Source organism: Serinus canaria, chromosome 7 (assembly GCF_022539315.1).
Source record: "Serinus canaria isolate serCan28SL12 chromosome 7, serCan2020, whole genome shotgun sequence".
In the NCBI taxonomy this organism is placed as follows: Eukaryota; Metazoa; Chordata; class Aves; order Passeriformes; family Fringillidae; genus Serinus; species Serinus canaria.
Window position 1 is genome coordinate 23,785,116 of NC_066321.1, and position 14,604 is coordinate 23,799,719.

General features: G+C 40.8%; 1 protein-coding gene across 8 annotated transcripts in view; it reads right to left on the bottom strand.

Annotated features, from left to right (window-relative positions):
- PIKFYVE (phosphoinositide kinase, FYVE-type zinc finger containing) overlaps nt 1–14,604 on the bottom strand; it is a 62,634-nt gene that overhangs the window by 40,518 nt on the left and 7,512 nt on the right. For all 8 annotated transcript variants that reach the window (XM_050976732.1, XM_050976734.1, XM_050976731.1 and 5 more), the window contains exons 4-9: nt 11,705–11,823; nt 9,171–9,342; nt 8,267–8,474; nt 5,907–5,996; nt 2,851–2,989; nt 85–242 (exon numbers count right to left, since the gene is read on the bottom strand). In XM_050976732.1, coding sequence (XP_050832689.1) covers nt 85–242; nt 2,851–2,989; nt 5,907–5,996; nt 8,267–8,474; nt 9,171–9,342; nt 11,705–11,823 — 886 coding nt within the window. The remainder of the gene's footprint in view (nt 1–84; nt 243–2,850; nt 2,990–5,906; nt 5,997–8,266; nt 8,475–9,170; nt 9,343–11,704; nt 11,824–14,604) is intronic.

The following is a 14,604-nucleotide window of genomic DNA, read 5'->3' on the forward strand; positions in this document are numbered from 1 at the left end:
CTAAGGTACCTTATATCAGCTCAAACTCACAACCTCCTCTCATACAGACAGAGGACATCTCTGGTCCTAAAGCATGAGGGTTACCTTGTGGTTATGTGCCCGTTTCTCATGAGCCAGTTGACCAGCTCTTTTCCCACAATGCAGTTGGGATGTGTCCGCAGCCAGTAGCGATGGTCTTGAAATTCCATACCACTGTTGTGATGGCAGATTTTCTTCCACAGATCTTTCAGCTGGACTGAGTCCTGGACAGGGAGATATGCAAATTAATTACCGGCCTAATCTCAGCACTGGTTCCAAGGGAATCAACCCAGGCCTTCAGATCAGCTTCTGGATCAAAAGCCCTCCATAAATAGGGACAGAACCTAAGCCATTCAGCACAGCCTATGCAAAGGTGCAAACAGATATAAAATCAGCTCCTTATTTCCTTCCATTCATATCCAGTTGAGAATATTAAAAAAACCAAAGTGAGAGATACAGACGTTTCGATGAGGCAACCTTTAGTACTGCCTGCAAAATACTTCTGACCTCACTACTGTCCCCTTGCACCCACTCTTAAACTCAGGAGGTGTAAGCAAACACAGAGGACACCATCCTTGGCAAGAAGGTTTTTCTATGTTATCTGTGCTCAACCCAGGCATTGTGAATATATTAGTCCAATATCAAGACCAGATATAAAACAAGTACTTAACAACAGTAATGTTCACTGCTAGGATACTATCTCTTATTGAGGATCCAGTTTTGTATTGTCCAGCTTTTATTAAGCTTTTTTTAGGCACTGTTAGCTTATGAAGCTTTTTTAGGCATTGCTAGCTTTGGCCACTAAGAAAAAAACATGTGTATTCCTCCCAACTCAATTAACCATTTGTAAAATCTGTGAATCTCTTCCCCTTACCACATGGAACACTTCAGCCTATACCTAGAACTTATTTTGGAGCCTGCTAAACCTGTGTGCCAGCTCTTCTGTAGGCTGTGCTCCATCCAAACTGAGCTGTTTCTCTGCCCCTAGCCACTTTTGTCTTCCCTTATGTACCCTCAATTAGTACAGCACAAGCCATTATTGCAGGTGGAAACCGGGATCTGGAACTATTTTGACCAAGCAGCACACCACTCCAAGGTATGGAGAAGAGATGCTACAGCTCACTTTCCCAAATGCCTAATTTGTTCTATTTTTGTGTAACAGAACTTTAATTAAATTTTAACTGGCTTCAGCTCTCCAGTTAACTGTCACATTATTGCATTTTCCAAAGGGTGCCCTGAGGCCCAGGAGTTATGCTCCACTTTATTGCTGGACTGGCTTTCTGCTTTCAGTTCCAGCAGTGGCTGTTCAGGGTATTCCCTGAAAACCAATGCCAGCAGCTCCCCTTCCATACCAGGTATGGAGTCAAATGGATCAGTACCAGAACACGACAGGATCACACAATTTGATGCAACTGGAGTCTCCACAGTTCAGCTGTCTTGAACTGGTGAATACAGTAAACTGAAGAAATTGGCAGAACAAAGCAAATTCTTCCAACTCAAGGATTTTGACCTCTAGTTCACTGAAGTGTGTGCTTATCCCAGTGTACATGCAACCTTATCTACCTTTATTTCATGAACAAAGTTCATTAATCTTATGAATGGATTAGGTTAGGCTTTAAATTAACACCTGACATAGAGTCAACTCCACACAGTAAGGGTATTAAACAAACAGTAGGAATGCATAGAAAATTCTTCATTAATTGACACTGTCTTCTGCTCTTACATGAACAAAATAGTACCAGTCCTCTTCTTCCTCAAGAAAGAAAATAGACCAAAAAAAAAAAAAAAAAAAAAATCAAACAATGTGAAGCCAAAGAGCACTTGAACATCTTGCTTTAAGTTGCATTCACAGAGGTCTGAATTTCCTTTTTCCTGCATTAACATACATCTGTGAAACAGGGTGGTATAAAGACCTGCCTTAAATATGTTTCTCCCTCAGGTGGTTATCCATTTACACAGGAACTCAGAAAGGAGTTTTGCAACTAAACAGGAGTTAGTGTTTCTACACCCTCAGGCACACTTGAATGCATACTGCTGACAGCAGGCAGAACCTGGTAACACAGAATGAGCCTCATTTCAAACTGGCAGTAGGGCACAATATTGAATCTTTCAATGTGTGAAAAACACTGCCTTCCCTTCTCTGAAACTTCTTTGCCTTATTTGTTGGAAACACTTCACTTTCTTTCCCTCAAAGAAACAAAACAGTTTTTTACTGTTTAGACATTTATACAGTAACTGCAACCTAAAACATTTCCCCTGGGGGGAAGGGATAATAGGATTACGAAGAACACTGCTGCACATCGACTTTTCTTTTAAAAATACATCATTACAACCTTCTACAAAATCTTTTACTTATTCTGCAAACAAAGAGGGGTCAAGTAAGCCCCTCTTGTTATGTTTTGGCCCAGTAAGCTATAAGGGCTTCAGTTTTTTCATCATGGTGTAACTATTTCAAAGCTGCCATTTAAAGCTCCTGATTATGTGGCCTATGAAAGAGAAAATCTCATCTTGAAGAAATACAAAAACAAGTCACTGCATTACAGCTGCAACCATGACAGGTTTAACTCGAAGACCCACCATCCACACCTAGCAAGACTAAAGCTGTAAACATTTGAGTGCAAAAACCCCATGAAACTATGATTTATTTCAGAAAGACAGTAATGTCCAAAGCAGCATCAATATTCTCCACCTCTGCTTCCCCTGGAGGAGAGGTCCAGGTAAGAGTGCTTAGAGAAGAGCCTTAAAAGGCAGCCATGCACTCCTGCTGCATGGCAAAGGAAGGCAAACTTCACTGTCTTCACAGAGCAAGGCAAAGAGAAGCATGAAAGGTACCAGAAGGATTTTGCGCTCATCCTCGCTGGTCTCTGCCTTCATATGAGTGCGAGTGGCCTGGGGGCTGACCGAGGTCTCGTAGGCAGGCACCATGGGGGACCCTGAGCGATCCAGAGACAGGTTAGTGATGCTGGCTGACCTGCAGGGGAACAGAGAACAATTCCACTGTAAGTATTCATCTGTGGTGCTTCACCACAGCAGGCCTTTATCTTGTACCATACTAAAAACCAGCTCAAGCCTAGGACACTGTTTGCTCTTGTCAGTACACACTGCTTAATGCTTCCTCCCTTGTCAAAGCAGAAGAAGGGCCTCCTAGGAAGCAAGTGTACCGCTTTGGAACTGCTAAGATAAGCATAAACTTCTGTAAAGATCTTCTATGAAGCAGTTGAAAGTAAGTTTAGGTACACCCATTCATACATGTCTGTATTTAAATTGACTGGGGAAGGGATGGCATGCTGGGTAATTAGAAGCTCCAGCAGTCTGGAGACCAGACAAATATCAGCAAGAGTGGCCAACACCCAGATCCCTGTAACAGAGCACTGAGATTTCCTCCTCTCCTTGTCCCATTTTAAATTCCTTGTCCTCAGCTCTCAAATACATGGCTGAAAGCTTGCAGAGTCTGAAGTCTGAGCATTTGTTCCCCAGAGTGGCTAAACCATTTTCTGAAGCTAGAGGTCACTGCAGCGGGCAATCCCCCTTGTACTGTGATATGGAGCACCCCCCTTATCTCAGCACAGCTGTTAGGAAATCCTGGCCGTGCACCCCAGCACAAACACACCATTTTGCAATTATCATTGCGAAGTTACAAATGCAAACAAGTTCCAGATACGTTCTGTTCCTTTAACCCACAACTAGACCTGAGACTCAATAACCAGAGTGCAACTTCTCATCATATAGCAGCAATTGCCATGTTACCTATCAGTGCTAACAGCACTCTGAGGAGTGAGGATGGAAAACATTTCTGCATTTCTGCCAGTGCTGAACTGACTTGAGTGGTGAAGAGGCTTGCATCAATATCATGAAAACAGTTGCCAGCCTCTAGCCTCTGGAATGAAACTTAGCAAGCTCTCCAAAGCTATCAAACTGGCTAACAGACATACTATAATTATTCCCAAAAACTCTCCATGGATGATGCGACTCAGCCCAAGCATGAAAAAAAGCAATGCCACCCTATTTCAGCTTTTATACTGCAGAGTAATGCACCTTAACAGAAAGCATCCTAATGGACAAGATGAGGCTGACATGGAAGTCCATAACTAAGCACTCCTCCCAGTTGTTTTGCAACAGCTGCCTTAACTGCCACATACCTGTAAGCAGCAGGGATTTTTTATTTGGGTGAAAGCAAGTTAGAACAGTGAGATTTCACATCTGTGTCTTTATCATCAACAATTATATCTGGACCTTTATTATATATCTGCTTCTTAAAAACAGAGAGGGAGATTTTGCCATGAAAATGCTTATCCTTTAGAAGGACCTGCAAGGGAGCAGTTTGAACCCTGCTTGCAACATTTGACTGTTCTGCTGGGGTTTCCCCCCCTCATAAAAACCAAGACTGAGAACAAACAACACATTTCCCACTCACAGGAAAAACAAATAGCAACATGTAACTTCTGTTACCTGCCTCTAAATGCACTCAACCTGCATCTTTTCTGCTTCATTTCCTCTAGAAAGAGGAATAGTCAAGCTTCTCTCAAAGAAATGTCTACAGCTGCTTTGAGAAGATCTAAAGGCTAACATCACTTAACCCAAAGCCAGCAGCTTGTTTTCCAAAGGTTCAGAATTTTTAACAGAGATATATTATACCTCATCATTACATGTGTCCAAACAAACAAGTACTTTTGGTGACGCCATAAACAGCCAGAGTTAAAATTTAACTTGAATGAGCAATCTGGGCCTGCCAGATCAAGATTAGAACCATCCTACTACCACCACATGTTTCACCAAACAGCGAACGCCTTTTAAAATAGAGGATGCAGGAGACCATCCTCAAGGTTTCAGACATTTCTTGACGTCATAGCAGTTATTTAGCATTGGACTTTTAATTCTGGACTCCTTGCCATGTTTGTCCAATATTGAATTTTGGTACTCGTTTATTCACCAGTATTTTACTCCCCCAGGTGAGAGATCTTTGGGTCTCAGATGTACAGTCAGTGTACATCTCCTCCTAACCATTCCCATCACCCAGAAGGATAAAGGCTGCAAGCGGACCGTTCTCCAAAAGGCACACCCAGCATCCTTCTCAACTGAGTTCCTCTGTCTTCACTGGTCCTGCCAGATCCCTCCAAACTGCTAAACATTGTGTATTCCTCTAACACCAATGCAAAGAAATCGCAGAATGCTCCAATTCCAGTTTTGAAATCTGGACTATCTTTGTTCTGCTCCTCACCTTTCTGCCTTACCTTCATTTCCTTAATTTAACCATAAGGAAAGCATGCAACCAGCACCATAGCAGAAGCACTGTGAAGTGGGAGCTGCTTGTACTTCTAATACCAGCCTATTTAGTGGGATTAAACTCAAGTACTCACAAATTACAATAAAGCTCTCATGAACACCTTTAAGTTCATCCCAACACTCTTGCATGAAGACCTATGAAGGGATTTTAGCCTGAGGAAGCTTGGTAATTTAAACAAGATTATCCTTCATGGAAGAGCAAAGGAAGCAGATGGGACTGCACACAAACAAAAAAAACTACACCTCTGCTCCTCCTTGACCTAAGTCTTTTTCTCTCCCATCACCAGGTATGTGTTACTCTTTTCTTCAGCTTCCTCTGACCTGTACTTTTCTTAGCCACTTCCTTCCTCTCCTGTCCTCTTCACCACCAGTTGTGCTTGACCAAGTCAGCAGCAAACTACAGGCCCTCAGAAGCAGTACATTTGTTAACATGAATACATACACAAATGGTTCTTCCTTACCACTCCATATGGACAGTGAGATGTCCCATCTTAGACATGAAACAGCACTCTCAGTAAAAACAAGCCTGGAAACCCAGGCATTACAACAATGAGTATACTAGCAGTGCACCCAGAACAGAAAATACTCAGAAATTATTAGTTTACCTGTTTCTAGCTGGTGACTTCCCTGCATCCTCCTGGACAGACCCAAGGCGTGCAGACAACGTGGTAGCTGAAGAGTCTGGATGAATCAAACTGCAGGGAAAGGAGCATGGTAAAGATATTTGAGATATCTGTGACATCCAGCACATCAGAACAAACTGTACTCTAATTAAAGTACAGTTAATTGTCCCGTTACCTCTCACTCACACCCATGATTGTTAAATCAACAAGGCAACAGGGAGAGCTTTCCCCATCTGAAGGCCAAAGGTATGTGGAATACAGTGCTCCTGTCTTCTTCCAAACTCAACTCTTGAACAATACAGACTATTCCTACTTCCTGCATCATCCTGCCTTCCCACCTGCTTCCCCTATTTCCCTCTCTTACACATCTTCCTTTCCTACAGGCTGCTAGTAGATGCTTTGGCACTAGATCTCTCCAGCATACCATCTTTGCAATCCAAGCAATGCTATCCATAGCTACAGCTAGATAGCTTTTGCCAAGACAGCCTGACAACCTTCTGTAATTGTTTAACCTGATCCCAATCACTTAACCCTCCTTCTGTTTCCACCCCGCCGTGCTCTAGCACAATAAATGCTCCTAGTGCGATAAATGCTCTTCATGAGAAACTGTAAGCAATGCAGCTTTGCCTGAGTAGCTGTACTTAGCCAGAGTACACCTCTCCTTCACTTTTAAAGGACATGGCCCTTCAAATGAGTTAAAGCAGAAACTCTGTGTTCCACCTGTTCAAAGAGCAGCATCAGTCTCCCTAAATGCTTTTCTTGCTGCTTTGCAGCATCTTATCTCAGATACATTATTTTGGAAAGAGACAACTGCCAGGTTTTCTTTTGAAACAAACTACTTCTCATGCAGAAGACACTATTAGAACACAACCTCTGCTCCATTATGAAGTTGGGAGTTTATCAGTTCCCATTGTGGCACCATTTAAATTCAGTATCTTGCATTTAAATATCTTAAGGTCAATCAGGAACTTAGCAAACAGTATTTAAGAAAAGCACTGTAACCAACTGTGAAGTGCAACAAGCACTGACAAAAATACTAATCCTGCTAAAGCAACAATAAACCACCTAATCCCAAATCTCTCTTCCTCTTACACATAAAAGAGGTCCACATTTACTCAGTGTCTCCCAAAAAAGGTGTTCCATTATAGATTTATGTTTTTTTCAACAATAGGAACCATTTTGAGTGCTACAAATAAAGACATAGATTCTTTGTTTACATGCTTATGTCTACAGGCTGCTGAACTGTCCTTATAAAGGCACTAACAGCACATCTGAAGACAAAACTATCAATACCTTCAGTATTTTGTACATTTGAAGAGAATATTCTGAGAACATCTACTTATTGCCCAATTCAAAATTTGGTAGTATTTATCCCATGCATTGTTACATTACCACTTTAAATGACCATAACATTAAAGAAGAAGTACTTTCCTTTATTTAGGCCTAAACCTGATCATTTAAATGCTTCCAGATAGAAGCATCTTATTCTGAGAAGCAACATGCAAAGCAAGAGTCAGGGCATTTTCTGAAGATAGTATTTAAAAAGAACCTGTAAAACTATTTACTATCAGAAGAGCTGTTATGGGGCATATGTCACTAGCACTACCACTCAGATAAACAAAGATTCTGACTCAAGACCTCCTCAGTAGTTTCACATCTGCCTGTTCTTCTCTTTTAGGGAAATGAGCACATATATCATACCTGACTATTTCTTCTTCCCCACAACACCAAATTAAATCAAGGCATTGCAAAAATAACTTGCATATCACTTGAGAAGTACAGTGTTCTTTTACTCATGGTCCAAAAACAAAGATCCCCTCATTTGAGACCAATAGGAATAAATATACTTTGAAAGGAGATTGGAGGATCTTTATAGGTCCTCTCTATTGTCCTTTCAGTCCCACTTCATCTGAAACAGGTGGTTACTTCCATCACTTCTCTTTTACCTACACAGAGAGCATTTCTTACATTCTCTTGCCCCATCTGAAACGTGATAGCATCAGTGTTACATTGACTTGCCTCTCAATACATTGGTGGTTAGATGGTGTGATTTACATTCTGTCTTTTTAAATTCTGAATACAAAAGCCTGCTCTGTCACTGATACAGAATCACTGAATCAGTACATTAAAGGAAGAACTGCAAATAAAATAAAACTTCACTAGAAATGTTTCTACATTTCAACTTGAAGAGAAGAATATTACTAGCAAGCACAGAATTAGATTCTTTTTACAGGAGCTGGAATCTAAGTTTACTAGGTGGAAACCACCAGCTTTTGTCTGGGCAGCTGTCAGCCTGAGAACAGTTGAGATTCCAGAGCTCAGCAGGAAGCCATTGCCTTTACCTTTGCCATGTCAGATCCTCCTCCAGGAAGATGTTGCGGCTGGCTTTGCGGCTCCCAACCGGTGTGCGTGGCTCGCCAGGATCCAGCACGGACACAGAAGATGCAGAATCTGACAGGGCATTTAAATCTTCTCCAATGGAGTTACTGTCTGTGGAGTGTGCGTAGCTTAAGGCTATTTTCCGGCAGTAAGTGCAGGCTCGGAGATCCCCTATGGAAAAGGGAACCAGAGAGTGTAAACGAACAGGAACAAATAGAACTCTGTTCCTACAGGATCAGAGGTGAATAGTGGCGCAAACAGAAGGATTTTCTGTTTCAAAACCTCTTTGCAAGTCTAATTCTCATACTCTCTTAAAGGGCAAAACCCTGGATAATTACACACTCAGGGAATTTTTCCAAGGCAAATGATACCTAACACAAGATCAGTGAAAGAGAAGAGTGAAAACAGACAAGGAGAGGAAGACAGAGGGAAGGAGGGAGGGAGGGCACAGATGCCCACTGAAATGATGGCAGAATAACAGCCAGTCAGATATGACACACCGGCTGATGTCTAGAATTTAGGAACTAGTATTTGAAAGATTTTCCCCTGACCCTCAATTAAAATATGCGGCTCATACTTGAAAACTACTGTTACTCAGAGCAGTTTTTCCTTGGGCATAACCCATACTATTGTTCAATAATGGCCATATTTGTTTTGTAGTGTGGTAAAAATTAGCAGGCATGACATAATCCACCATCTTTCATACAGAAACTGGTAGAATTAGGTCCTGTGATTCTTTTTTCTTGTTTTTAAGCCCACTACAGACCTGTACAACATTTTCTAGAAGATGCCAGGATCTCAGATGCAGTAAACCAAACAGAGCTGAGCACACAGAGGCTGCTCAGTTTCTCAGCAAATAAACCCTACCTGTGTAGCCCATGAATTTTCCAGGGATTTCCTGATTGCAGCATCGACTACAAAAGATCTGCCCACAAAGCCGACAGTGGTGCCTCCTTCGGAAAGTGGTGAATTTCTCGCTACAGTCATAACATTCTTTGCACTGGCTGTCAGGCATCCAGTACTGCTTCAAGTCACTGTCCTATGAGAGAAGACAGCAGATAAAAGCTGTTCCTTTTGTAAATAAGAAAGCATGTTTAATTTCATGACTCTTTGTAGACTATGCTTATGGAAAAGAAAATTTCATATCCACATATCCGTGCATGTGTACACATACTCTTGCATAAAAGCACACAAAGGATTTTTCATGTGGTTTTACAGGGAGTCAGAAGGCTGAGAGCTCTGAATTAAGAGAATAAATCCAGTAGGACTTTGCCTCCTTGACCCAAGATTGAAGCAAAGCAGAATAAAACTATCATAAGACGTAGAGAGAAGTCAAAAATAAACAAATATATGAAGCAGTGATTGCTCTCACCTCTCATTTGCCCCCAGCACATGAGAGGTCCTGAACTAGCACAGTTTTAAAATGAGAAGAAAAAAAAATCCACCACATATCAGTTGAAGGTGTTATCTAGGAGTAAATCAAGTTATCAGAAATTGTCACTGCAGGAAGATCATTTCAACAGCTAATAGTGGGATATGTCTTGAAAGGATTATAGATACATGCTAAAAGTTTTATTATTTGATCAAATTCTTCAACATTTCAGTAAATAGCTGGAAAAGCCAATCCCAGATTGATTTTGTTTCAAAACTCCAGGTTAACTGCTATGTGAAGAAAACTGAAATTCACATTCAGCAGACAACAACATATATTAATTAATAGCATTGGTATAGCCACAGGAAAAACACCATCTTAAAAACAGAGTTAAATCTTCCATTGGTGTAGAAGCTATAGAGCAAGACAAACTCTCAATTGTAATTCTGAGCACACCAGCTGCAACTCCCATGGAAGGAGACAACTGCTAATGGTCACATGACAGCCCTGCCTGTGCAACACTCTTTGCTAGAGTTCAGTTCTGGCAAAAAGCCTTTTCAGAGGGACTGAATACACCAGGTTTTTCTTAGGAAGAGAAACTGCTGCAAGCATTATCTCAAAACAATCAGAGAAGAGAGTAATCACACAAACGAGAGCAGTGACCCCTGCTCTCTTTTTAACATAAGAAAAAAAACCCATTGGGTTTTATTTTAAATTGGGGTTTATTTTTGGATATTCACAAACTAAAGTTTGACATAGCTGCTAGACCAATTTTGAGGCCAAAGCAGTTATGATCAACAACACAACACCTTCGTGCTGTCCTCAGCCAAGAAAACCCGCACAGAAAAGAGGTTGAAGACTGCTCAAGACAGCCTAGTGTTTTAGAGAATCTAGAACTTTTTCAGATAAACACTCAGCTTCAAGCAGGGAAAGTTGGAGTGAAGAGTTTTGCCAAAGAACTGCTGCAAAGCTGCAGGGGATGCCATATAACAGGTTGTTTTTCAACGCTGCATAATAAGCCAGGTCTCTGGATCTACCACACAGAGATGGGCTGTTCCAAACACCAGTGCTGTGCCCCAGTTGCATGTGACTGTGTCCAGAAACCCAACCACTGCTGGTCACACCTCCCAACTCTCTGCCCTCCTTACTGCAATGAAAGGCTTTGCCCTCAAAAATCTCGCCCTTTCTATCAAAGCAAGATTATTCTTCCAAGCAGAATAGCACTGGAAGCTAACTAAGTTTACTCAAGTCTACCTATAAAAGCTATCAAGTCAAAAGCTGTTTCCTTCCTCTACCAGTTTAGTTAAATGTACTTTTGCCTGTTCATGTCTTGCCCACAGACAAGCTATTTATACCCTCACTTATAAATAGGTGTGGATTCTTTCCTCAACTAGAGCCTCTTCTTAAAGGTATGGTCCAACTCAGCAGATGGAGATGAAATCAGCAAGTCAGTAGCCACCATCAGACTCTTGTCTATAATCAAAACTGATTAAGGGGGTACACCTTTCAAGCAAATATTGCTGAACAATCAGTAGCACAGAAAGTAGCAGATTTAAACCACTCCAAGAATTCTCATTACTATTTGTGACAGTTAATGTGTTTCACCTGTCCATGGTTTGCCTTCTAGGGAGAAAACTATTAAGGTTTTTTTCACTAGACTGGGTAACACATAAGTGGGAAGGAGTCTAAAAAGAAGCATCTGATCCAAGCACAATAAGTCAAGTAAACACAAATGATTCACTCCCCCAATATGACAGATATTTGGCAAGTCAAAAGTCAGCATCAAATGGAATTGTTTCCCCTGCATTCACACAATGCTTTTTGAGTTTATTCACTCATCCTTCAAACATCCAAAAAAAAAAATTCCCCATGAGGTATCTAAAAAAAAAAAGCTCAGAAAAGCCCAGAAAAGAGTTAATTTTCTAGATGGTAAAGAGTTAATTTTCTAGATGGTAAAGAGTTAATTTTCTAGATGGTAAAGAGTTAATTTTCTAGATGGTTTGGCCTGCAAATCCTTCTAAAGAAGTACCTGGCTCTTCCCCTCCATGATTTCTTTGAGGCGTTTTAAAACAGTGCTGAGGCTTCTTAACTGAACTGCAGTTCGAGGATCATGACCTCCAAGAGGTGGTTCTACTTTCCTTCGATTGTCTGGAAGGGAAGAGAGAGCAATATTCATTTCTTCCATGATACATCAACACTCACATCACAACACAAAGCCCCATTAGAGGGGAGAACATTCCCGTATATATACATTTTACAAAGTTACAATGTGTATGGCTCCTTGCCCTTGATGCCAGATAGTTTGCTGTGACTGACATTTTAAATACCACCCTCTGTGTTTACAAGAAGCCACTTAAGTTCTCTGAGAATGAAAACATCTTTCAAAGAAGTGATTTTCAACCTACTAGATGAAGCTTGTAGTAGTCTGTTACAAAACACTGAGGTCTCATTTTTAAAATCCCTCTAAGATACTAATACTTGCAAAATAATTGCTGCAATATACACATTCATTCTAGAAGTAGTATAAGTCAAGGCTTTGACCTGAACTTATTTATAAATTGCTACAGCAAAAAATCAGGACTCCATTGCTCAGTTCCTATTAAAAACAGTAATTCAGAAGTTCACATTTTTGAAGGGTTTGGGGGTTTTTTTGTTTGGTTTGGTTTTATCCTGACAAAAACAACAGGTTGTTGAGAATTTGTACAGTCATTCTTGATTAACTATAGCAAAGAGACTTTCTGAATAAAAATGCAATACAGCTAATTTTACTTTGAAGCATTACTGAACAAATTACAAATAGGCTCCCTCTCTCCAGGAAGATTTGAAATCACAGCTCTCTATTTACCTAAACACTTAAACATTTTCAGAATCTCTTTCCTAGATCAATAGCTTTCTGAATAGTTTAAAGTTTCTTACCAGCTTCGTTGCTCTCCATCTGACTAGTGTTTTATTTAGCTTGCCCCTAGTGCAGGAAGAGCAGACATGGCTGCTCTCTGTTTACTGCCTGAGCTCTCCCTGATGTCAGCAGGAACGCTGACAGCTCTGCCTGAAGCCCATTAACTGTTGCTGTGCAGTAACAGCCTCGATACTCCTTCGTGGGCAGCAGACCAAAGCCCTCCCTTAATGGGACTGAAACTGTGGGATTCCATGCCCCCTCTTCAGCTTCTTAGGAGGTATTTTTAGTCAATCAGCCCACACTTTGCTGCTGTGTACAACAAAAAATGCACAACATTTTCCTTTTTAAGAAAAGAAACCCATTTCTGTAACTCGCCACTTCAAATTGATTTCTTTATAAAAATCAGACTTTTGGGCAGTACAAAGTTCAGAATTTTAGGGTGATTAAGGGGACCTTCATATATCAGGAAGACACTGATAATACCAGAGAAACCTCTGGTGGCTCCTCCTTACTTCTATCACAAGATCTGTGCTGCTTTACTTCCTGGTACTTCCTCCCAATTAAAGAGTATCTCCTTTCCAGGAATATTGCTTCCAATTCAAAGAATTATCAGATCTACTGCCTGACTACCAATAAATCTTGTCAGGGAAGTGACTTCCAAAAACAAACATACACAGCACTGAGGAAATGCCACAGGGAACTCCACATTGGTTCTTGTTAGTTAAATGCCCTTTTCTCTGTTCCATAAAACAATAGCAAAATGATGTCACCCACATGAGAAAAAGCATGCCATCAGCATACTGTGCTGCAGTAGCAGCACATGGCCAACCTGTTTATACTAGAGAAGCTGAATGATACTCAAATTAAAATTCAGCTGGTTCTTTTCCTTCTCAATAATGAGATTTCTCCCTTTCTGAGGAAAAGCAAGAAAGTAAGAAGTGATCATTCCTGCAGTAAGGAAACACTGTCTAAAACACCATCCTTCAAAAAGAATTCCCAGGTATCAATCTCAGGTTAACTCTTACCCCTGATCCAAATTGCATTATTATACGTTAAAAATTAACTTCTACAACTAAAAACAATAGTTAACTTATTTCAACAGTAAACATCACCCTTCCTATATGTCTTTATGGTTGCTGATCCTTGGTAAAACCTAAGAAAAAAACTCAGAAGTACAGAAATATGTTTTCACAGAGTTTTATGACTCTACAGTATTGTAGCACTCATTTTACAGTGAATGACAAGGCAAAAACACCACAAGAACTACTTTGTTGCAACCTATAGTTTCAGTTTAGAGGAGAACTGACCATACTGAACAACACAAAAGGTAGAGATTCACACAGTTTCAACAATAAAAATACCCCTGCCAGAGACACTGGTTTTGCTAATACGAAACAACCCAAATTGCTTTCTAATTACTTGCTGCCACAGCATAAAATTTCATATTCAATTTCACTACCACAGTTCAAACATCACATCTTCCTCAAATCACTGCCATAGGAACTACTGCGATGAAAAGTAGGAAAACTGCCCTTAGCTTCATTTTATAGCATGCATTTCCATGTTCCAAAATCTTTTTGATTAGAAAAGATGATGGGGGATAGTACATCATGCTCCACAATGATTTCCAGTAAGTACCACATGCTTTCCTCAGGCCTTCTTCCCCTATATGATCATTGGTGATTCCTTTGCTCCTGCTAAGCTCCTTTGCCACTCCCTATTACTGCCAGTCTGCTACAATTGTCTAGCATTAACAGCATTATCCTGCATGACAGGGTAACAAGCTAGAAGTGCTTTTACTATCCATGCTCCCTCTGCAGCAGTCAGCGTTTCCAGTTCTCCTTAAACAGGATTTGCAAGCTGTGACATTATCTCAGTGACAACAGTCTCATTGTTGGACTATTTTGGTTCAATCCAGCACCTTGAAAGCCTTCATCTGACAGCACAGCACACACAGTCCAACACAACCAGCACATGATGATGTAACAGACTACCCAAGAGAGAGGCCACAGGAGCCACTGCAGAGTCTCAGC